The following is a 25,796-nucleotide window of genomic DNA, read 5'->3' on the forward strand; positions in this document are numbered from 1 at the left end:
GGAGCTCCTGAAGCTTCTCCATCGAGAAGTCCGGTCTAAGGAGGGCTCTAAAGAGGAAGAATTCGAGTTGGCTAAACGCCCGAAGGTCCCTTTAAATATTGAAAATTGGACGGCTGCGTTTTTGATTTATGCCAGTGTGTACTGTGAAAAGTTCCCTGAGCGCAGCGTTTCCATGTTTAAGTACATGGATGTGATTCGTAAAGCTCAGATTACAGGGGGTGGTTTTGCCTGGTCTCAATACGACGAGGAATTTAGGGCCAGGATGGCGTGGGACCCTGAGGCAAAATGGGGTGAACTTGATAATGATTTATGGCAACACACAATGGGGTCATCAGCTGGGGGGAAGACTGTGTTCACGGCCAGTGGTTTACCTCTAGTGTACCGGCCCTTTCAGGGGAAGCCCACCCGGGGAGGGGTGGGGTCCAGCTCTAACACCCACTCAGAGTCAGGTTTCTGTTGGGAATTCAATAGGGGTTCCTGTATTAGGGAATACTGTAAATTCAGGCATGAGTGTTCAGGCTGCGGGAGGAAACACCCGTTATCTAAATGTTGGGACAACGAGCCTTCGAGCAGCCACCAGGGGAAACAGTCAGGTTCAGGTACTTCCAACTCAAGGGGTCGGGGATCCAGAGGTAATAAGGGTTCTGGGGCCAAAGGATCGTACTCCGGTTAAACTGGACAAGCTACGGATTGCCTTACAGGGTTATGACGACGAGTCTGCGAAAATCAAGTTATTAGATGGTTTTCAGTTTGGTTTCCGACTGGGTTACCTAGGGTCCAGGGAGCGGAGGTGGTCTGCCAATTTGAAATCGGCTTTAGAACATCCCGCAGTTGTACAGAACAAACTTACTAAGGAAGTTCAGGAGGGTAGGATGGCTGGCCCGTTCACAGAGTGGCCGTTATTCAATTTGATTGTCTCTCCAGTCGGAGTCGTTCCTAAGAAAGAGGCAGGTCAGTTCAGACTCATTCAACATCTCTCATGGCCGGAGGGATCCTCAGTTAACGATTTTATTGCCCCGGAGGATGTGTCGGTATCATACTCTTCTGTGGATGTGGCCATGTCACTAGTTGTGACAGCGGGGGCAGCCGCTGAAATGGCCAAGTGTGACATAAAATCTGCTTTTCGACTGTTGCCGGTACACCCTGATGATTGGTGCCTTCTTGGTATCCAATTCGGTGGTCAATGGTATGTGGACAAGGCTCTACCTATGGGCTGTTCAATCTCATGTGCGCTGTTTGAATGTTTTAGCACTTTCTTACAGTGGTATTTCTCGAATCAGACTGGTCATTCCCTAGTGACACATTACCTTGACGACTTTTTCTTTGTCGGATCCCCGGGCTCCGCGGAGTGCCAGGCAGCTCTGGACACATTCCATGGGCTCATGGAGGATCTAGGAGTTCCTTTAGCTCCGGAAAAGACAGTGGGCCCCAGTACGGTCCTTTCCTTTTTGGGTATCGAAATTGATTCTATACGCATGTCTGCGCGCTTGCCTGAGGATAAAAGGAGCAACATGGTGCAACTACTAGAGACAATGTTGGCCAAAAGGAAAGTTTTGGTAAAAGAAATCCAAGTGCTATTGGGTCATTTGAATTTCGCTTGTAGGGTGGTGAGAGCAGGTAGGACTTTTTGTAGGAGACTAGGTAGGGCTTTAGCAGGACACCACTTGCCTCATCATCGTGTGCGCCTGTCTGCCGGTGTAAAGGAAGATTTGAGAATGTGGAAGTTCTTTTTGATCTCTTTCAATGGTGTTCCCTTGGTCAGGGATGTGGATTTCCAGTGGGACGTACAGATGTTCTCTGACGCGGCTGGTAGTGATGGTTTTGGCCTTTTCTGGAACGGCAGATGGTGTGCGGAACGTTGGCCGGATGAATGGTTGAATGGTGGTCGCAGCATCACCTTCTTGGAATTGTTCCCTCTTTTGGTGGCCTTGACACTGTGGGGGGAGGAATTGGCACACAAGAAGGTTTTGTTTCGTGTGGATAACATGGCTGTTGTGGAGATTGTGAACCGACAGTCTGCCAGAGACGAACAGGTTTTGAAATTAATGAGAGTTTTCGTTCTGGGTTGTTTGAAACACGACATTCATTTTCGTGCTTTGCACATTCCTGGCGTGGATAATGACATTGCGGATGCTTTGTCTCGTTCACAGTGGGGGAGATTCCGTGGACTGGCGAGGGAGGCAGACAGATCCCCGACTCGGATGCCGACTCATCTGTGGCGTGTAGGAGAAGTAGGGTCGTACAATTGGTGGTAGGTTCTTTATCGGTGTCCACACGTACGGCCTATTCCTTGGCCTGGAGGGAATTCTTGGCTTCTGGAGCTGTCAGACGGGAGGATATGTCGCAGCGGTCAGAGGATGTTGTTAATTTTATACTAGACCTCATGGATAAGGGCCTCACTAAAGTGACTATAGCGGGGAAACTAGCGGGTATTGCTTTTATGGGACAGTTATTCTGGGGTTACACCCCGTCAGCCGGGGAAATAGGCAGGAGAATGCTTGAGGGATGGGCCAGGGAACAGGGCCATGTTGTTCGATCTCGGGCTCCACTATCCTGGCAAATACTGGCTAGGTTAATTACAGTCTTACCTTTGGTATGTTTAGATGATTTTGAGGCGTGTGTCTTTTCTATGCTCATGGCGTTTATGTTTTTTGGAGCTTTTAGGGTCTCTGAGTTGTTGGGGACCAAGCAGAAGAGTGGTTTACACTGGAGGGATGTTTTTTGTTATGACGAAGGTGTTCATGTTTGGCTATCCAGCTCCAAAACTGATCAAACGGGTAAAGGTAAAGGGGTTTGGTTACAAGCGCGCGTCCCAAAGCTCACTTGCCCTTTAGTGCTGGCGCGGCGCTGGCGTTCATGGTGCGGGGGTGGGGATGAGGCCCTCGTATTTCAACACATTAATGGTTTACCTGTCACATCTTATCAGTTACGGATGGTTCTCCGTAAAGCCCTGCAACACATTGGGCTGGATAGTAGTTTATATGGTACTCATTCTTTTCGTATAGGTGCAGCCACGGAGGCCTTTCACAGAGGTTGGACGGAGACGGATATTATGAGGTTGGGGCGCTGGTCTTCTAATTGTTTCAGGCGCTATGTGCGGAGCCCGGTAGAAGACGCGCAGGCGTTCTCAGCCTAGACATGTGTTCTAATTGTGTTTTCTCTTTCAGGATCCGTTGCTGGACCTCGATCGCCAGTGGTCACGGTCTGGATAGTGGGGCATTCCTTCGTTAAATGGGCCAGAGTCCAGGCGGCACGGAGCTACTTTGGAGAACAACTCGGCTTTAATGATCGTATGTTTAATATTGTATGGAAGGGTAAAGGTGGGATGCTCTGGAGAGAGTTAATCCCTTGTTTGAACAATAACATGGTGGGCGGTTTATGCCCGGATATTTTAGTCATTCATTTGGGTGAAAATGATCTTTGTGCCACGAAAGGGGTTGTATTACCGCGGGCTATGAAACGGGATTTAAGCCTCATTAAGGAACTATGGTCTGGGTGCCATGTGTTTTGGACAGAATTGATACCGCGTAGGTCATGGAGAGGGGCTGTGAACCCCAGGGCTGTGGATCGGGCGAGGAAGAAGGTGAATTCGGAGGTGTCTCGTTGCTGCAGGGGCCTCGGTTTCAGTAGGATATCGCACAGGGAAATCAAATTTGAATCGGTAGAGTTTTTCCGGGATGACGGTGTACATTTGTCACGTGTGGGTATGGACCTTTATCTTTTAGAGCTTCGTGAGGTGTTAGCTCGGGCTTTGGCCTTGCAGCGTTGATTCCCATTATCTTTCCGTTCGCTACGCGGTTGGGGGGCAGAAAGGAAGGCTCCGTGTGTTCACCCCCCCCCTCTGGCCTACCTTTCTGGGTGGCGGGGTCGTGGTGTATCAGTTCGGTTTTAGGTTGATGGTTGGTTATAAGTTCGTTAGAATTTTCTTGGACTGGGGCCGGGGCAGGTTGGTCATGGTTTGACCGTTCAGTTTTGAAAAGGGGTATTCTGCAGGAGTGCAGGGTCAGGCAGGATCGATGATTACGGAGGCCATGACAAATGTTAATTCAATTTTGGTTTGATGAATAAAGTTTATTGATGACGTATGTTTTATATTCATGACGTAATGTTTATTGATGATGTAATGCTTTATCATGACGTAATGTATATGGATGTTATAATGTTATTGATGTATTGTGGGGAGGGCCCAAATATGTAGGGGTTGGGGGTTGGGGGCCCGTTTGGTTAGTTATTTATTTATTTAGTGAGGTTTAGTTTTGTAAGGCGTTTGCCGAGGTTGTATTTTGTAATGTGCACCTGTTTCCTAATAAAGCGGCCTTTTACACACACACAAACAATTTTTGGACTACTTTTCTCTCACCCCTCGCCCTCCCTCCCAAGGGGGGCTTGGGGGAGGGAGCCGACCGAAGGGAGGTCTCCTCCCCCGGGCGGTTTGGGAGGGCTGCGAGGGGTTATTTCCAGAAGTTGCCAGAATGTTCTAGTTTTGGGCTGGTCTAGTAGGACCAGCCAGCCCAAGTATAAATTCCGCCTTTCCCGCTATCCGCCACCATTTTAGGTTTGGTGACCTGGTGGCTAGGTGCTTTAACTTTTTGTCCCACCCTCCCTCCCTGTTTTTCTGTAGTATTTTCGCCCCTCGCTCCCGCGTTTTTTCCTATATTTTTGATAATTTTCTTTTTCAAAAGGCTGTTTTATGGGTTACCGGTGTGCAGGGGTTGTTTCTTGTATTTGTATTTGTCGCTAGGAGCAGGTGCAGTGCGGGGTCGTGGTGTATCAGTTCGGTTTTAGGTTGATGGTTGGTTATAAGTTCGTTAGAATTTTCTTGGACTGGGGCCGGGGCAGGTTGGTCATGGTTTGACCGTTCAGTTTTGAAAAGGGGTATTCTGCAGGAGTGCAGGGTCAGGCAGGATCGATGATTACGGAGGCCATGACAAATGTTAATTCAATTTTGGTTTGATGAATAAAGTTTATTGATGACGTATGTTTTATATTCATGACGTAATGTTTATTGATGATGTAATGCTTTATCATGACGTAATGTATATGGATGTTATAATGTTATTGATGTATTGTGGGGAGGGCCCAAATATGTAGGGGTTGGGGGTTGGGGGCCCGTTTGGTTAGTTATTTATTTATTTAGTGAGGTTTAGTTTTGTAAGGCGTTTGCCGAGGTTGTATTTTGTAATGTGCACCTGTTTCCTAATAAAGCGGCCTTTTACACACACACAAACAATTTTTGGACTACTTTTCTCTCACCCCTCGCCCTCCCTCCCAAATGCATGCAAATAGCGCATTAGGAACCTGTGCGCGCGAGGCATGAACATTCCTACCCATATCATTAGGTGCCTGAAAAATGGCATATCTGGTGCACGCACAGCTGCGTATTTACGCTATTGCAGGGCCCAGAATAGCTCGTCGCACTGTTATTTTTCCTATTCAACCTCGAAGGTGTCAAATGCGGAATTGTCAACGGAATGTGGCTTTGATACGTCATAACGTTTCAGTGGTTGTTATCTTCAGCCAAGAGAAAGTAATGTAAAGTGGTTGCATAAAAAAGGATTAAGGAAGTTGAGGATGCGAGGAAAAACAGCTTCTGAAAACGGCTGTGCAAGCTGGAGTGTTTTCCTTATTGTGCTCTGTGACAGAGCTGAAAGAAACGCACACTTCCTACATGAGACTGGAGGAAGCCGGAAATGTCCGTTGCACTGCTCGCTTCCACCACTTCACCTGAAAGGGATAGCATTGTAAGTTGTTAGTGCAACGCGATACAGCAATCAAAGTTACTGCACTGTTTTGTGCGAGGGCAAAAAGCGGTGCAAAACCGAACTTTTAAAAAAAATAGCCGGCTGTTGTTGTTTCCTATACTAGCGCACAAAAAGGCTGCCTAGCGCCACACACAAATTTTGCACCATGGTGCTGATGTGCGTCCAGCCTCGGATTGGTAACGCGGGCATTCGGGCAATGCCCGAGGGGCCGGTGTCTGAGTTCCTGCTGTGGGCTGCTTTTTTGAGCAGTCTGGGGCCGATTTGGCCGGTATCTCTATTTTTGCAATACAGCCAGCGGCCCAGTGGGTGGCTGAGTGGCCTTTCTGCAGGCAGATGGGTGCTCATTACCACCCACCCTCGCCTCCAACACCGCCGATCCCCCACCCCCTGGTTTAGCAACAGGCAGAGGTATCACTCCCTTTGTCTTGCTGGCCGGCCCATTAATATGTGCACATACTGAGCGAGGCAGGGGGCCTCAGTAGAAGTGGCCTCACTGGTTTTCAGGTGTGTTTCACTAGTGTAAACTAATGCGTGCATTTTTTTAAGCCCCCCCCCCCTCCTTTTTAATGCAATTACGGTGAAGCAGTGATTTGAGGAAAGGCATTATGCAAATGGGGGCAGATTTTTTTGGGGTGCCCGGGCCGATTTTCAGTCCCAATCCGACCCTGTGTGCGTCCATGACGTCTAGCATATGATTTGTAGTGGAAGCATACACTTCCAGTACGAAATCCTAATTCTAGAAACATTCATATACATTCCACACACTGGATGTGTGTTGTACAGTGCTACATATGCACTGTGTGAAATGTTTAAAGGTATAACATATTTCGCCGAGTTAACATCTGCGTGAAGGAGATTTCTTTTCGTGCAAAGTCCAGTCTGCCTACCTTAGTCTATTGGGCTTGTGCTGAAAACGATGGGTGTTTGCAGTATTCCACCTATTTCACACCATTTAGCGCCCCTTGATGCAAAGTGGAACAAAGCAGTGCAAAGCCTATTTGTGCAGAGAAGAGGGCATCTTTAGCGCTGGTAGGTTATACCGTTCCAAAACCTCGTGCCACTTTTCATCACTTTGTACAAATGCAAAGTCTAAGTGAATCTCCCCAGTGGCTGCTTCTGGCATTCAGTCTTGCAAGGTCTGCATGTTACCACTTGTGTCAGAAATGTAGGCTTCTTCCCAGAGATTAGACTAGACTGATGAAGATTCTGTGCATCCTGCTGAACACAAAATCAAGCAGAAAATGTTTCATGGGAACTGGATAACTAAGTGGTGGAAACCCAGTTCTGGGCCCTTGAAGGTGGACTTGGTGCTGCAACCAAGAAGCAGACGCACTGACTCCAAAGCATCAGTTCGTAACCAGTGTATCCCTGCAAAACCCCCACAACGCCGCTGCCTGCACCGATGCTGTGGATAATGCTCGACAATTGTGTGATGCAACAACCTCGACTTCAACACAGCCTTGACTTTGCTGCAGCACCTCTGAAGGACCACCGCAGTGCGAGTCTCAACAACGAACGACTGACGTCCATAGTGCACCATCTCGACTCCGAATCATCCCCGGCTGTGCGTGAATCTCAATAAACTTGACTTAAGGAACCTATGCCTCACCTCCTCAGTGTGACGCATCATATTTGACTTCCGGCGCATCCAAGGTGCTGTAATGGGGTTTGCATGGTTACTGTGCCCAGACTGCACTCCATCACGGTCGGACTGAACTTTTAGATTTGTCCCGGTCAATGGTGACAAGATAGCCTCAGTGGGAGCTATACACTTCTGAGCACTGCATTTTTTATTTAAACTTTGAAAATGTATATCATTGCTTGTGCATGTGTTGTGTTGTTTATACTGTGTTATTCTGTGTGCACAAATACTTTACACATTGCCACTTTAGTTTAGTCTTACTGCTCCGAGCCTAGCTACAAGAGGGTGAGCACAAGTAAACGTAATGTTTACTCCACTAACCCTGGCTAGAGTGTGGGTCTCCACATGGACAGGATGCAAACCACCGACAACTAGAGACTCCATGTCTAACAATTATCTTTCATTCTTCTGTTTTATTTTTCTAAAGAACTGTAGAGCATAATGGAGATGTTTATGGCAACATGTTTCTTTTAAACAAAAAAATAACTTGGTGGGGGTACAAGGGGTAGATTAACGACCATAAACAGACATGTGCCCTAATACTGCATATACACAACAAAATATGTCAGTGGGTCAAGAAGGAAAAAATATGGTTCTACTGTGTAACCAAGCAAGTGACACAACCAAAGCAGACTAAAAAGTGACTCGTGCAAATGTGTAACAGAACGCACTGAAATCCTTAATTAGGGAAAAAGTGCCCATCAGTTCCCGTCCGGTACCGCCCTGTTCATCATCTGGGCTCTCCTAACCCAGGAGAAAGTGTGGTCTGTCACAAGATGGTTAATGTGACAGACAGGACTTATTTATAAAGGGTGGAACCGGAAGAATTGGTACACCAGGGTAACTGAATTGCAGTGCATGATTGTGAAGTGAAAAAAGGATAATGTGTTATAAAATTGGGTAGAGTAGAGTGGGAATAAACAATTTTAATAGAGTCTCTCCATGCTCCCAATATTAAAAATGTAGCTAACTGATAGATTGGACAAAATATCTGCCTGCAAGTAGGGTCGACATGTTTCGGCAGGTGTGGCTGGAATTGCGCCACTGACTTCTTCAGGACCAGATTTTAAACAGCTACTGCAAACATAGTAAATATGTCACCTGTATGATATGCAGGTCTTGATCAATCACCTCCAAAAGGCTGAGAAGTAAGTTTGCGCCAAACAGAGAAACACAGGTAGGACCACAAAGACAAAGGGAAGAAACATTAGTATGCTATTCAACCGTTAAGTGCCTCTAGCACACCATTTCAAAATGAATATGGAAAGCAATTCCATTATCCAAAATTACCCCCACTTACCTATTTGGTAGGAGGAAATTACCTCACCCCACCTGGCTGCAGCTCAGGTGTGTGGAGCACCGCTCTGGTAAAAAACAGAACAAACAAGACAGACTCACATTTAGACATTTACAGGCATATCATTGAAGAGTCGTGGTAGATGAGGAAACAGTCCTTAGAGCTCACATCATCTACACACGCCCATCTCATCTCACAATTTGTTAGAAACTTAAATATCCATTAATCAAGATGGTCAACCGTTCCCATGTTCACCATAATGTCAAGTGTAGCCAGGCAGCATTTAATAAAAATATTATAGTGAAGCGCAATCTAAGCAGGCTCTTTAACAGAGCCTCCATTGTACACTTTATCAAAACTCAATTTCTCTAGAGAATACTATAGTGTTAAGGTACTCGAAGGGCACCCACTGTCATGATGAAAGCACCAAGCAGATGATTGCAACCACAATCAACGGTGATCTGATGGGCACTTTTTCCCTAATTAAGGATGTCAGTGCGTTCTGTTACACATTTGCACGAGTCACTTTTTAGTCTGCTTTGGTTGCGTCACATGCTTGGTTACACAGTAGGACCATATTTTTTCCTTCTTGACCCACTGACATATTTTGTTGTGTATAAACATGTTTCTTTTCCCACTAAAGACTCAGTACTTTTTAAATCTGACTACATTACATTGATTCATAGACTTTTGCAACAAATTACTAGCTGCATTTTTGATGTGCTTAATTTCATAATAGAATCCACTTTTGTTCTTTCAAATATTACCTCTTTAATACTAAAGAGAAATACACCAGTTGCTTGCAGGGATGGTGATAGTGTGACTATGCATTATAAGGAAAACATACCTTCTACTGTACCTTTTAAGGCTAGTGCTAGTCACCTTAGAGTTCAAAGACGTTTTAAATTAACTCAGCCCTTGGCTTCATTGCTCTATATGGTCACAGAACTCCTTATGAGTTGCAATATCCTTATATTGTATAGCAGAGAGTACTTTACCCCATATAAACAGGTTACACAATATTACAAATATTATGGTATTATTTAGATAACTCCCGTCTTAATTCATTACACATTCTCTCTAAAATTCTACCAAAGATATAACTAGCCATCTAACAACATAGTTGTACTAGTCTACCACATATGATATGCCAAAGTAAAATTTCCCTGCATACCGTATTGTCCCATTAGGCCGGAAGTAGGCACTCAATGTCTCATTGTCGCTCCAGCGAGCAGCCTTGTGCCTAACCTTGCCAATGCAGCTGTATCTTAGATACCTTTCTTATGCATGGTACTCTGTGGAGCGAGGATGAATCCGTTCGAGCTCCTCTCTTGTTTTGTAACACAGAATTGTGATCCATGCATTTTGTTCAAAATATAATTGTAATATAGAAGTTTACTGCTACTGTTCTTCTGACAAAATAGAACTTTCGAGGGCACATTTCAGCTGTTGTGCTTCTGACATAGAGCGTCAGAGACTGGAATTTTTCCTTCCACCTATTGGTAAAATGAATCTCAAAAAACAAATGGCAATCAAGCACACATTTCATTAGCCATTTAAACGTGTACGTCTGCTTTCATGGCCCTAACCTTACCCCACACACTCTAAATACAGTATACAGTTAATGCAGTAGCAGTATTAGCATGCAAACAGGACTGTATTGTATGTAAAGCTTAAAATTCACACAGTAGACTTGCCACACACTTCACTTAGAAACGTCCTTTTGAAACAGTCACTGAAATCCACTGAATAACATCAACCCCTTAGAAGTTTATCTTGCAAAGATTTAAAAACAATTGCTACAAAGAACACACTCAAACTCTTGTCACTTGTTTCATCTTCCTTGTCACACACTGTTTACTGACACTTGAGACCTCAGCAGGAAGCAGGATGTAGAAGGCTTTATTTCTATGTTACATTGTTCATTCAACACAGTAACAGACTATTTCAGGATTTCAATATGCTGTGACACTCATTAGTATTTAAGGTATGTTACCAAAGTTTTTGATGTTCATCTTTTCTGGCTGCTCAACTTGAGTGTAATATTCTGAGCTCTACAAACAAAGGGGAGCTATAGAGGGAAACACATCAAGGGTGCCTTCCACTCAAACCATTCAATCATGACAATAGCCCTTGGTATGTCTAACATACCTAATTCTTAATACAGGAGGTCCCCCTATTTTCACTTAGAATGGGAACAGTTTAAGTATCTGTTAGAAATGGGGGTCTCTAGTTCATAATTGTTTGTACCTTTGTCCAAATAGGGACCCATTGCTTCTAGTCAGTGAAATGGGGATACACTCCTAAAATAACCCCTGCTCAATCCCTTGGTAGCTTGGCATGAGCAGACAGGCTTATCGCAGAGGCAGTGTGTAAAGCATTTGTGAACACATAGAGTGACACAGTGAAACACTACAAATGGACACCACACCAGTTTAGAAAAATAAGTATTTTTCATCTAAACAAGACCAAACGACAAAAATCCACAATAAAGTACTAAAATAGGTTCTTCAATGGTAGAAATAGTTCAGTTCAAGGCAAGTTGTAAATGCAACACTTTTCCAACAAAGTACCTTAGATGCGTCACGCAAAACAAACGAAAGGGTTGCAGGAAAGGTGATGCGTCGGTTCCTTCATTCGGGGGAGGCGCTGCATCGGTTCCTTACTACAGCGCAGGGCAGGTGATGCATCTGTTCCTTACTGGAGAGGAGGCGATGCATCGGTTTCTTACTGCGGTCTGCTACGAAGCGACAAGATGGCGCCTTGATGCAGTGCGACGATCCGTTGCGATGTGAAAAAATGGCGGCTCCTTTGCGATGCGACGATCTGGTCCGATGTGTGTACTTTTGCAGCTGCACGTCAGGCGCTGCAACAATGTTCCCGATGATGCATCGGGACTCGGTGTGGATGTGACACGCTTCTTATGTGGCTCGGCGATGCATCGGGTCTTGGTGCAGATGCGACATGCTTCTTCATTGTGTCGTCGCGCTTCCATCTCCCAGCAACATACAGTCTCTAGAGGTCCTAAACAGCTGCTGGCACCTCTCTGTAGGTTAGAATCCTCCTTCAGCTTCTCCGGTTCTTCTCCTTGGCAAAGATTTCTCATGATTTCCCAGAAGTGATCTAAAGTTCTGGGGTCTGGGTCCCCCTTTTTATACACACAAATCATTTGTCTCTGAAGGCAGAGAGTGTCTGTACCCAGCCAAAACCAGTTCTGTCCTCTCTGGTGCAGCTTCCTGGCAGCAGGTGGAGACAGCATTGTTAAAAGCAGACCTGGCCCTGGTAGCTGAAAGGAAATCTCATCCCCCTACTCTCTATTCTATGTAGGATCGGGCAAGTGAAAGGAAATCTACTCCCCCTACTCTAAATTCAACCCAGGTCCCATTCAGCCCAGCTCTGACTCATCAGACTGGTGGAGTCTCCCAGTTCCTGTCACTCACAAGTCAGACATGCAATACACACACCTAGAAGAGGCACACTGGATAATTAGGCAAGAAAATACCTACTTTCTAAAAGTGGTATTTTCAAACACAGAATGTTAAAATCACCCACACTAAAAGATGTATTTTAACATTCTGAGTTTAGGCATGCTAAGCTTGTTTTCTACCTTGTTCCCTGGGTCAGTTAGGATTATAAGATGTTATAACCAAACTGCCCATTCTGGCCTATGGGTAGACTTGTAATAGCGAAAAACGAAATTGGCTGTAATTCACTATCAGGACATGCCACACACATCAAGGCATGTCCTCCCTTGGTACCTTGGGGCTACCTTAGGGATGACTAACATGTAGAAAAGGGAAGGTCTAGGGACTGGCAAGTGTGTGCACTTGCCGGGTGGACATGGCTGTCCCAGACTGCACACCAGTTCTGCGATGGCAGGCCTGAGACACATTTTACAAGCTGCTTCTGTGGGGGGCACAATCAGTGCTGCAATCCCACCAGCAGCATTTGATTTGCAGGCCCTGGGCACAAATTGTGAACTGTACTAGGGTCTGACAGGTGAATCAAATAACCAGTCACGGAATCACTAATCCATTACATCACTTTACAATAGGGAGCACTTGCACTTTGGCAGTGAACAGCAGTGGCAAAGTTCCCAAAGCATCTAGACCAACAAAAACAGATTATGCAACAGCAAAAAGTGGAAGGGAGACTCACACCAATGGTGCCAAGTCTAACAGTATCAATCTAGGAACACCTCCAGTGTTTGTTTTACATTAAAAAGACAAGTGCTGTGGCTAGGGATAAGCCATAGACATATGTGAAGAAAGTAAATGTAAAGATATATAAAAATATAAGAAGTGCCTTACCATAGCAACCACCCTGGAACAAATTGGCAGGGTCTCACCAATTTGCTCACTTTGTCATCATCTGGAATGTTCCTATATTTATGAAGGAACCAACACAGAAGAATGTTGTGTGTATATGCTATCTATTTAACCCTATTGTGTATGGCACACATCTCAAAAAACCTCCCTGGACCCTCATATAGAGAGGAGAAAGTTCTTCAGCACAGGAAAAAATATTAAAAAATTAGGTATGTGAGGCGTAACAACAGCTTTAATTACTTATGCCCACACTCATGATTGGAAACAAACATACCATATTTCGACCGTTTTAAGAAGAATGGCCAAAACACGTCTCCTTTAAGTTACGTCGGTGCTTTATGTTTTTTTCTGCTGTAAGGTATCTTATCCCTAAAAGGAACACGCTGAAAATAGCAGTGGCAGTCCATTCATTAGACTGGAAGGGCACCAGCCCCTGCTGCCAGCGCCGCAAAGGTGAAAAATAAAATGATAATACATTGAATTTATTGCCATTTTATTTTGCCCTTTCCCCAGCCCGAGCCATGTTTGGGGTGGGGCCACTGCTGCTGACCAGCAGCAGAGGAGTGGTGCTCACTCCATCAGTTTACACTGCGCAAGTCACTTTGTGACAGCTAGCCTGACATGCAGAGTGTAATCCTCTTGAGCCAGCTGTCTTAAACAGCTAAGTGGAGAGAAAAAACAGGCCCCTAGTCCCTGCGGGAGCGTTAAAGCAGTCCGTTACAGCCAATCCTGGTTATGCTCTCATACTGCTAACATTATCAGCAGCATGAGTGCAGTATCTGAATTGTTGGGGAGGATTCAATTGCTGCAGTTGCCAAGGGACTGAACTGAAGCAGAGGACTGGAGTGTGCGACACTCAAGAGGGAGGGCAGCCTCCCGGTCTCGTGTTTAAGATGCGGGTCTTCCAGGCTTGGCTTTTTTGTGTATTTCTTTGGCACCACATTGTTTTTAGGTCGAGCATTCGAGACCTCTTGTATACACTTTAGTATATACTTGCATGTGTATGTACTTTGTGGACTCTGGAGATCAGCCCTATGACTGGTCTGCTTCTGATTAGGGACTTTTTTTTCTGTTCAACTGCCTCTATGTAACTGTCTTGATAGAAAGCGACCAGTAGAGGTCAGTAAAATACCAGGATTGCTTTATGCTTGTTCAACTGCCTCTATGTAACTGTCTTGATAGAAAACGACCAGCAGAGGTCAGTAAAGTACTACAATTGGTTTCTGCTGAGGGACTTTCTTTTTTTAAATTTCCTGGCAACTGCCTCTATTTAACTTTCTTGATAGAAAATGACCAGCAGAGATCAGTAAATTACCAAAATAACTTTAGCATTCTCTAGATTCCCGTCCATAGAAATTGTCTTCCACAAGCACCCGTAGACAATAATATTTTTTTCACACCTTGTATTTTCAGTGATATGACCACTGAAGGCCCTGATTTTATATTAAAAACAGAGCTTTGGACTATACCATTTCCGGCTGAAAGGCAATATTTATCTCCATGTGTACCTGGCGTGTCACGAAGTTTGGTGCTAACTTTTCCTCCATGTTAGGGAAAAGTAGATGTTTCAGCACCCAGGCTAGTTCGCTGCATAGCTAAAAACGTATACGTTCCCAAAGGCGAGACCAATTGCATTGCTAATGCTTGTTTTGATTGGCAGCATTCCTATTTTTTCGGGGATTGTCCATGCCATGGGCACATCAGCGGAAGAATGGGGATGGTGGCCAGGAAGAACTCCCTCCATCAACTGAAGGTCACTTGTAAACTCTGTGTCCTGCGATTAAAAGCTAAAGCTCTTGCAGGATGCTTATGTTTCTCGGTGGGCTTAGCACAGTCACATGGTGGAAGACGTTCTAAGCAGAGCAGTGCATTTTCCCAGGTCTGTGCGTGTGTAATCTGTCCATTACAGTTTTTTTTGTCTCACATCATCATGATGCGTGTAGGTATTTTATCACATCGTAAATTGAGACTGCAAATCCCAGAATGCAAAGCAAGATCTTAAACTGAATGCATAACTTGCAATTGGACCTGAAAAACTTGAAAGCAATGGTTGAGTGAGAGATGGGTTAGAGGTGATTTGGGCTCTGTGGGTAAAGGGGCCAGAGGTACTGACACTGAAAAGATTTGCCCGAAGGTACGTCAGATTTATGAAGGGGCTGGGTTACCCTAGAGCAGTGGAAGCAATTCAAATGTAAATGTTTACTTTTTTTTATTATTTGAGTTATATTGTAGATTTGTTTGCAAGTTATTTGAATACAATCTATGTTTAGGAAGTTATGTTTTGGGCGTAGATTCTAGGGGCGACTTTGGCACGATTTGGGGCCTGGCAAAGTTGCCAGCATTATGTGTTTTGTGTTTTGTTGCCTCACCAAATATTTGGTGTACCAGCCGCCGTTGGAAAATTGTAGTATTTATTGTGTATGTAAAGGGATCTAAAATGTTATTGACTGCAGTAAACTGTCTTTTATTTTATTGGAATATTTCTTTTATCTGGTCTCTCTTTGCAGCAGCTGGTCCTGCTTAATCTAGTATAGTAGGTGACCTGTTCTTCTCAATCAGTCATTTCAAAGATGACACCTTTGATTTGTCATGCTATGTGGTATTTTCATTCAAATGTCATGCTAAAGATGAAAACGCTTGTCCTCTTTGTTTCACCATTTCTTATAAGATTGTAGGAGTGGTGGATTACATAAAATATTTAAAACCTAAGCCATTCATTTAGAATGGTATGCAGTAATAACGTCACCGCATTCGGGGCCAGCAGTATGCTCTGTTATTTGGCACCTCTTACGCATGAGTGTCCAATAACTGCAGTCATTACCTTTCCCACATGTTTTCTGCATTATTGGGCAGAGTAGCTATTACCAGCAATACAAGGCCATGCCTTTTGCGGATGGTTACATCCTGCCATTGACTTTACATTATGGTTTTGGTGATGAAGAATTGTAGTTCCTACTGCACACGGAGCTAGTGCAGATCTTTCAACAGCTCAAGTAGTTCCAGTCCTGGCAGGGGATTTACATTAGTGGGTCGCAGCCCTCGTAGGTTCACCCGCCCATACCCCTTCCGCGGAATGCAGGGCAACTGTCTGCAGAAATTTGCACACATAGCAAACCAGATGCGTTGGCTTTGCAAATGCTTGTATTGTAACATAATTCAGCATTACTAGATATCAGCAATGCAATAGTGCTACACTAGTCTAAATTATCATAATTAATTAAAAGCCCGATGGCCTAATTCACAAGGCTAACCATACACGTTTGTTACGCAGTTTACCCTGTTTAGGTTTGTTTTGGAATTCACAAAATTGTATTCTCTTAGTAAGTTTATGAGTGCAGAGACTCTGCAGTTGGGGCGGAGAACTCCCACATAAAACGATAGGCATGTCATATCTTTTTATGTGCAGAGTTCTCTGCCCTGACTGCCGAGTCTCTGTACTCGTAAACTCACTATTAAAATACAGTTTTGTGAATTCCAAAAGAAACAAATGTACACAAAGGAGTACGCTTACCTTCAGTTTTTTTTGGGGGGTTGTGGCGGGAGTTTTATAAAGTGCAAACTCAGCCCGCAGGTATCAAAGCGTTTGCATGAGCACCAGTTGCATTACAGATGGACACATTCATTTCGTTAGGGACGTGGAGAATATGTGATTTGCCCAGATTCACAGGATGTTGAGCGTCACTGCTTAAGACTCGAACTTAGGGCCATATTATCAAGAAAGGGCGATAAATTATCGCCGCTTTTATCGGCAGGAAACTGCCGTTAAAACGGCGATAATGGGCTTGATATATACCCTTGTGAATTCCCATAGAAGCCCAGGTTCTGGTGTTAACTTGGGCTTCTATGGGAATTCACAAGGGCATATTATCAAGCCCATTATCGCCGCTTTAACGGCAGTTTCCTGCCGATAAAAGCGGCGATAATGTATCGCCCTTTCTTGATAATATGGCCCCTGGTTCCCCAGCTTTGAGATCCACTAGCCTTTAGGCCACATCCTCCCCTCAGTTTACCTTGTGAATCAGGCCCTGAGTGTATTGGAAGATGGACATTATCCCATACACGTTCTTCTAAAATAGAATACATTTCCTCTGTCAATTATTTATAATTTGTTTTAACCTTTATACATTATATGAAATTACTGATGATAAATTAGTCATTCATATCTTTGTGCAGAAGAACTGTTTTTGAGAGCATTCTTAATGTTCACTAATTCTCACAAAGATGAAGTCAGATATTGACAGGAGAAGACCATTCTGCTATAGTTCGAACCACAACATGAGACCTACGGATGCAAGAGCTGGTTGCAGAGCTCTGTTTCTCATTTGTGTATGTTTCCTATGATGTTCTTCCTGTATTATTGCTGCTGCTGTACAGGGGCGGCTCTAGGCTCATGGCGGCCCTGGGCAGGGAGCGTGGGTAGGGGGGCCCTGTAAGAGGGGGTCCGGGCGGGGCGGAGCGCGGAGGCCAGTGAAGAGGGGGGGGGGGGGGTCAGAGTGTTTGGAAGTGGAACAGAGCCGGAGGCCGTCAAATCCCTGCCAGGGACCGCCACGCAAATATGTATCAATCCTCAGAAGATTGTTATATTAAGGATATATATTGGCGTGGTGGCCCCTGGGGTTTGGTGGCCCTGTGCAGGTGCACAGCTTGCACATGTCTAAGGCCGCCCCTGTGCTGTACAGCAGGACATTTTTCGCCCTTTCACTTACTAAAAAATAGAAACAGTATCAGAGAACTGTCCTGTTGTATCTTGTGCAGCATTGATACATATCACATCTGACAATATTTCCCAAATGAATGAATGTCTGAAAAGGCATTGGTATAGCGCGCCAATACTCCAAGCAATGTCTCGTGCTGACCGTGTGAAGGAAGCCTGCCCTCTACGAAAAGTGATCGTATTATCCATTTTGCTGAAACAGCCATGTTTTCAGTGTTTTCCTTAAGACAGGGAGCTCTGAAATGGACCGAAGTTCTCTAGGGAGTTTATAACATGTCTTTGGTCTACGATCCCAGTATTTTATTTTTAGTATACCATTATTTTATTTATCTGTAATGTTAATTAAATCGGCTTCAGGGTTATCCTAATTGCCACGTAATTCATGTAGATCGGCTGTTTGTATTTGCAAATTAACTCATCTGGGATGTAACATGTGGTAATGTGATTGTCATGTAGAAATAAACAAGCATCAGTAAAACCAATTGTTTCTAGCCTCACCAAGCTGAATGTAATTGTAATTGTAATTTATATTTATATAGCGCATTATCACCAACGGTCTCTAAGCGCTTGCTTTGGGAACCCGTCCTGGTTTTTCCCTGTGAGATAGCCCATACTGAGCACCCCCAAGGTGAAAGCCAGGCATCCCATAGTGGAGATTAAGCAAGCTATTGCCCGGAGTTGCAGAGTGTGAACCCGTGATTCGAGCAGGCATCGAAGCGAGAATTATCGAGTCCGTTGACATTTTGGGCTCAAGACCCTGCCGCGTCGGGAGTTGAACCCTGGTCCCGGGTCTGACCTCTGCTTCATGGTCTGACTCTTCTAACCATTGAGCCACACTTCTCCAATGGTGGATTTTCTTTTGTCTTACAAGCATATGACACCAAAATAAAAATAAAAAGAATAGAAAACATTTCCCCCCTAAGTGTAGCAGCCTTATACTATAAAAAAAATAACAATTGCATATAATTTTCAGAAAAGACTGGACGTGCATCCTAGCATGCAGTCGAATGATATATTGAAACTCTAGAGTTTTGAACTAGTGTGGTATGAGAATATCATTATCAGAGTATCATTCAACTTAAATATTGTGTTCTAACTATTAAATAAAAAACATTATCAACCCATTTGATTTCACAGCCAACTAGACAACATTTTGTAAACAATATTTAGCACACAATATTTATGTTGGAAGATATTTCTGTATGTTATAGTCTCACATACAACCTTTAATGCACACCACAGAAAAATATGATTGTTAATTGTGAAAAGAAGAGGAACTATGGCTATGAATTTCTGTAATCTGTTGGCATTGCTTAAACACACAAGTACAACTTAATAATACAAAAAGGATGACGCATGGAAAGGAAAAGAACATTGGCACACTAAATAAAGCAGTGGCCTAGCAGCCCTAACACTGAAGTGCACTTCAACTTTTGCAGATATACATATGAGATCAGACAAACTGTCATCACTCACTGTGCAAGAGAGCCCATGACTGAGTGGACTGACCCATTGCTCATGCCCTATGGCACTGTCCCCCTTTAAGATTCAGGTCAGGTTGCCACCTGCACAGTGAAATGGGAGCACATCTTCTAAGAGCCTGTTCATCTTTCACTAATACACTGTTCCCAGGGCAGGTCCAGGCACTGGGAACAGCATATTCATTAGGATAGGGCACCCTAGCCCAGTCTGCGTCTGGTGCAACCAGCAGATGGTGTGCATCGGTACAGACCAAGGCAATGCACCTTTCTGTAATATGGACCTGGTTGTCTTTGAGTCTGAATTCATAGAGCAGGCAGTGGTCTAATGCAGGCTACACTTATGTGCAGGACTCTTTGGGGCAGGCTGATGGTTTTTCGCAGGGTCAGGGCAGCAGTGGCAGCAAGACAGGCAGACAACGCTTTAGCAGCCCCTTGGATTAGTAAGAGCCAGGGCTAAGTGGGCAGCTCTCACACTGTATGCCCTGTCTGCAAATATGTAATAAGGGTTGTCTCTGGTCTGATTCTAGGACATGCTCAATGCTCTACATGGCAGCTCAAGTTTATGTACCGAAACATTGGCATTTGGCAGCAGACCTATACCCATTCATAACAAACGCATCCTTACAATTAAAGCTACCAGCCCATCATCCAGGAGTTAGATTTCCCTCCTCAGAGTGGACTTTGGGATTCTAGAAACCCCTGTCTCTGTGTAGGAGTTCATGTTGAACTGGCAAATGAGATACTCTAAAGGTAAGGTATGTGGATTCCCTACAGACTACCTGAGTGAAGACAGAGCTGGAAAAAGAAGTGGGCAACATGACAGATCTCCCCTGTGAGAATATACACATTCATGGTCTCCTTAAGGACATTTAGTAGTACAGCAGGGGCCACACTGCATCTCTGCACGACTAACATGTTGCATATCAAGTTTTCCCTGGCATTGGCCAGGGTGCTCATTAACCCTCCGGAGTTTTCCTACTGAAAATAACTAAAACTCAGGAAGCTAGAGCAGGTGGCAGATCCTTCTCGTTTGTGTGGAATAATTTTGATAATTATGATCAATAAAAGACAATGCTTTTTCATTATTTGAATTTAGACTAATGTAGTACTATTGCATTACTGATAGGTAGTAATGTAAATGTAAATGTAAATGTATGAAGCTTATATAGCGCATGACTTACCCTGGGGCATCTCCGCGCTTGCTTAGGGAACCCGTCCTGGTATTCCCCTGTGAGATAACCCTGGCAGGGTATCCACAAGGTGAAAGCCAGGCAACCCACCGCGAGGGGCCGATGTGGAGATTAAGCAAGCTATTGCCCAGAGTCGCAGAGTGTGAACCCGTGAGTCGAGAAGGCACCGGAGCGAGAATTATCGAGTCCGTGGGATTATGGAGCCCAAGACCCACCGAGGAGGGGAATTGAACCCTGGTCCAGGGCCAAACTCAAGCTCCAGGTCTGCCGCCTCTAACCCCTGAGCCACACTTCTCCACCCTGAGCCACACTTCTCCACCCCTGAGCCACACTTCTCCACTAATGCTGAACAGTAACAGTAATGCTGAACAATCTACAGCTTTATAGCCTGCACAAATTAAAATTATTCTGGAGTCAGCCTAAAACTTGGTAAGTCTCTGCTCCATTTCACTTTAGTTGATCTTCCATAGGTACTGTCTTTCCTGGCTCCTGACACCCATTGGAATAGCTGCTTATGCTCTATAAATGCTCTTTCAGAGATTCATTCATAAAGCGTCCTCAGCTACCACGTACAGTAAACACAATATGATCTTTATTGGCAAGTATTACCAGAAAACGTTCAGAAGGTTTTCACTATAAGGCAATAAGAAACTAAAGACAACTATGAAATGTATTCTGAGATCTAGTGGGAGTCAATTAAGGGTTGGGCAACATCATTCATAGGGCTTAACAACATGTAATGGACGATACTCTGCTGTGCAGTATGGATGGAGTAAGTGCCACTAATATAGGATGCATAAAAGAGGAATGGGCAGGAAGAAAGATGCCTGCTTCAAGATGACTAATTTTGCTTTGCTAGCGCTTGCTTCGGGAGGGGTGGGTCTTAGCAACACCCAACTATGCAATATTAAAGTATCTGCCCACTCTCATTTTAATTTCAACTGCTAGAAGAATGTAGTAATGAAGTCCACGCTAGTAGGTAGTTCTCAAGTAGATTTATTGAGCAGAGAGGTTAAGACATGTACAAGCTCAATAGGAGACCAGTACAACTTCATTAAGAGACCCCACCAGGAGCATCCATCTAGGTGCTCAGCCCATCCAACTGTCACTACCTGGGCAGAACACCAACATTCTGACAGCTGCACTTATGAACATTCCATAGGTGGTAGAAAGGAATCACATTGAGAATAGCAGGATACTACAAAGTGATATCAGTATTCTCAGAAAATGTGAATAATTTTGTTTAGAGATTTTTATTGCATTTTAGATTTGCTCTTATTTTAACACCCTGCTTAAGCAGGGGATTAGCTTAGTTAGTGAGATTGGGGGGGGGGTGAATCTCAAATTCCTGAACTAAAGAAGCAAGGGTTCGCATGGTGAATAGATAAGACGTTGAAGGTTTGTGATGATCTGTTCCCATGAAGAGCAAGTTCAGTACTGACCTGCATCAGGTGGGCCTCTCTCTGAAATAGCACAGTGGGTGAATAAATATGGGTTGGAACACTACCCAAAGTGAATGCCAGTGGTTAGACTATAAGATACTATTGATCCCATCACGTTTTGGTTGTTGGATTGCCAGTGGCATCTCTGAAAACCCGAGACTGGTGCATATTTCCAAGGCTGCCAATGTTTGTGAATTCCAAAAATAGAAAATTTGCAGTCATTCAAGGACAACTACTCTGGGTGCAGATTTACTACTTTTTTGGTAAACGTATCCTTTCACAGATTAGCAATTAAAATCTTAGTGAAATCGGGACAACTAGAAAAATCAACACAGACCTGACTCCGGCCCAGAAAACCCAAATACCCAGCCAAAAATGTATTTGTTTTGGGGGAGGGTATCTCACCTCGAACAACCCCCATCCCCAAAGCTAGGCCCCAGTGCCTATCATCACAATGGCCTTTGTGCAATGTTTGAACGTTGCATATACACACACACACACACACACACAACCTTACTGCACGTAAAAGTGATGAGCACATTATCTGAGGTTGGTTCTCCTGGATACTAAATCTGAGCGTGCTCATTGGCTCCCATTAGTTTTGATGGTGGCTCGTGAGGGGCCCGCTGACTTCAACAGACCTTTCACCCATGTCATGGAAATGAAGACAAAAGTTCCTTCTTGATCATTGGTATGGTTAGTGAGGAAAGAACCTGCAGGAACCCTTCAATAGATCAGCACGGGGAAAAGGAACTGGAGAGAGTGCAAAGCTTCTCTGAATGCACCTGACCAGGACTCTGGAAACCCAAATGCCTTCTCTCAAGCTCACATTTTGTACAGAAGCAAATACATGAACACACTTCAATGTGCAGCCTCTTAAAGTACTGACAGAATCTTCACGTTCTTATGTTCATGTGTTTTCCTCCCAATCTGTGCGTTGATCTGGTCTTACAATACAGTACAACTATGTGTCTGAGCAGAATGTATGATAGCCTAAAGCTCCTGTGTTGACTGACTGTCCTGGACGTCAGCACAAAGTAGGATTTTGAGTGTAAGTATGTAAATTATCTTATGAATTTTGACTGTGGAATAAAACGGCCATCAAGCTTCTACTTGCTTAAAGCAATTGTTGAGTGACACCATACGAACTTTGTTTTTCAGCTCGTGAACAAACATGAGACATACATGGCAGGTTTTGTCCTTTACCTTTGTCGTATTGTTAAAGGATCATTCTTACTAAAGCCTCTGATTTCAGGCATCTCTCAATCAGAAAGGACACCGCGACTGTTATCTGATCTTTCTAGGTTGAAACCATGTTTGTACTAATCAGCTCTGTATGCTTTGTTTACAGCCCCTGAAAATGCACTGCAAGATTTGTGCCCTGGTTACAAGTTCTGGGCACCTACTTGGCGGAAAACAGGGAGACAAGATTGACCAGACCGAGTGCGTAATACGAATGAATGACGCGCCCACGCGAGGTTACGCAAAGGACGTCGGCAACAACACGAGTCTGCGCGTCATTGCACACTCTAGCATCCAGCGGATTTTAAGGAACCGTAATGAACTATTAAATATGAGCCAAGGGACTGTGTTTATATTCTGGGGCCCGAACACCTACATGAGGAGAGACGGAAAGGGTTTGGTGTATAACAATCTACAGGTGATGAATAAATTACTACCTCAATTAAAAGTACACGTAATCACACGTCACAAGATGCTCCAAATTGACGACCTCTTTAAACGAGAAACTGGAAAAGATAGGTAAGAATTTTTTCTTTTCAACTATTATTTTACAGAGATTGCTAGAGTTTCTGAAATGCAAAACAAGAAAGCGTGTCTGTCGAAAATGTTCAAAAGTCACTCCTATGCATATATTTAGTTACCTTTTTAGTAGCGCACATAACTGCGGGCCTAATGTTGAGCTGCAGAGGAGCTATATTTTACACAGTGGCTGCTTTGTGAGTCTCCTTTTAAAGTTTTTGCCGCAACAGATAGAAAAATCCCACCAAAGCACAAAATGGCCATTTGGTAGGAAATGCAGAATATTGCCCAATAATGCAACTCATGCGATATTCAGTATGAAATGAGGCAGAATTCACCAGGCTGCAAATGCATAACTAGAGGCCTGCAAGATGCAGCAGACCTTCAAGCAGTTCTTAATTTAATCTGGTAGTTGTGAGTGGGACCCACAGGCAGCTATTTTTGGAGTCCAGCACATATTGTTCCTCAACAAACTTTGATCAAAAGAAAGAGGGATAAAAACCCTAAAGGGTGGAAACAAAGGGGAAGCAAAAGGAAGAGGATGTATTCTAACAGCTAGGGCAGTCAACCTCAAATCTCGGGAACAGGGTTCGAGTCTCGGCAATGACGCTCAACATCCTGTGATTCTGGGCAAATCACTTAATCTCCCTGTGCCTAACAAAAAAATGAATGTGTCCTCATGTCGCGCAACTGGTGCTCATGTAAAGCACTCTAATACCTGATTTCAGGCCAAGTTCATGCTATATAAAACTTCGGAAGACAAAAAAGCAGTCCAAAGGGATAAGGCAGGAATGAAAACAAGCTCTAATAGATAAAAAGGCAGGGAATGATAGTTGGTGGATTAAAGAGACATGAATTGGAACCAAAATTATGCAATAGTGGTATTTGGTAAGACAACTTTATATATCCCTGGTGGTGGCTTTTCAGGAAAACTTTAGGGCCCTCCACTTTTTTACAAATTAAGCACAGCTTTTCTCCCTGCGTTCCCCCTGAATCACTGTCTGTTCTCGTGCAAGAACCACACTCCACGCTGTTACTTAAAGCGTAAAAGGCCCTTTTATTAGGACAAGGTTGCAATCTTTTAAACTTTATTACATAGTACATAAATACAATAAATATACTCTCCCCATCTTCTTCCGACTCATTCTCCATTCCTCCTTCTCAAAACCATCTCACCTGTTTGACTCTTCCCCATTCACTCGGAGACCTCCTTCCTCTACCCATTCTCACTTTCACTTGCCCTCCGCGCATCCTCTGTTGAATTTCCTTCATTGCCTCCCGCGCCCCGCTATCAGTCACCCGTGTACCATTCTCCCCCCCCGAGGGGTGGATCTGCCCGTATTTGACTCCCCACTCCTCCAAAGTACCCCAACGCCTCTGCAACCTGCCCTAAACTGGCACGCTCAGACCCAAAATCACCCTCAGGCCATCGCTTAAAACCTGTAGGGTGGGTGGGCGGACAAAGTTTTCCATGACCCCCCGGTGGTGCTCAGGAGTTAGGAAGAGGCTGTTCCCTCCTAAATCCCACCCCTTCCCCTTGCCCTTCTAATCCCACCCCCCACCTTGTCCTTCCGGTCTCGTGCGAAATTCCCCAGGGGAAGACTGGTCTGCGACCTTTACTTCCCCTGGGGACCGCATTACCACTGCTGACAGAACACATTTACAAAGTGAAAGTTACATTTCTAGACAGTTTCCACTCAGCAAATGGATAACACCCATGTTGGAAACTGGGTTAGTGGTTGGGGGGAGGGAGGCTGGTTGAAAACCTACTTAAACAGCAGACACAGATTGGGTCAGGATGAAGTCACAAGCAAGCTCCACATTAACCTATACTTAACCCTCTGGTAGTTCGGCATAAGCAGTCAGACTTAATTTAGAGGCAATGTGTAAAGTATTTATGCAGTACTTCAAACAGTAATTAGGTAAAAACAGAACACATGAAAAATCCCACACCAAATTAAAAAAAGAAAGTAACATTTTATAAATAATTTGAGGCAAAAACAACAAAAAAAGCAATCAGTAGAGCCGGAGATATGCTACTTTAAAGTTTTAAGTAAAAATAGTGCTTAAACAATTTAATAAATATCAATTAAACAAATTATTGTTAATTACTTTATTAAATTCCAACACTATACCCCTAAAAACGTAGCAACCCACAGTCAAAATATAAACCACAATT

The 25,796-nt window shown here is 44.1% G+C and overlaps 1 protein-coding gene across 1 annotated transcript in view; it reads left to right on the forward strand.

Moving 5' to 3' along the window:
* The window catches only part of ST6GALNAC5 (ST6 N-acetylgalactosaminide alpha-2,6-sialyltransferase 5), a 690,498-nt gene that overhangs the window by 438,574 nt on the left and 226,128 nt on the right, over positions 1 to 25,796 (forward strand). The window contains exon 3 of the mRNA XM_086954128.1: positions 23,208 to 23,617. Within this exon, the coding sequence (XP_086810254.1) occupies positions 23,208 to 23,617 (410 nt within the window). The remainder of the gene's footprint in view (positions 1 to 23,207; positions 23,618 to 25,796) is intronic.

The sequence above is a fragment of the Lissotriton vulgaris genome, chromosome 1_1 (assembly GCF_964263255.1).
Source record: "Lissotriton vulgaris chromosome 1_1, aLisVul1.2, whole genome shotgun sequence".
NCBI classification, from domain to species: Eukaryota; Metazoa; Chordata; class Amphibia; order Caudata; family Salamandridae; genus Lissotriton; species Lissotriton vulgaris.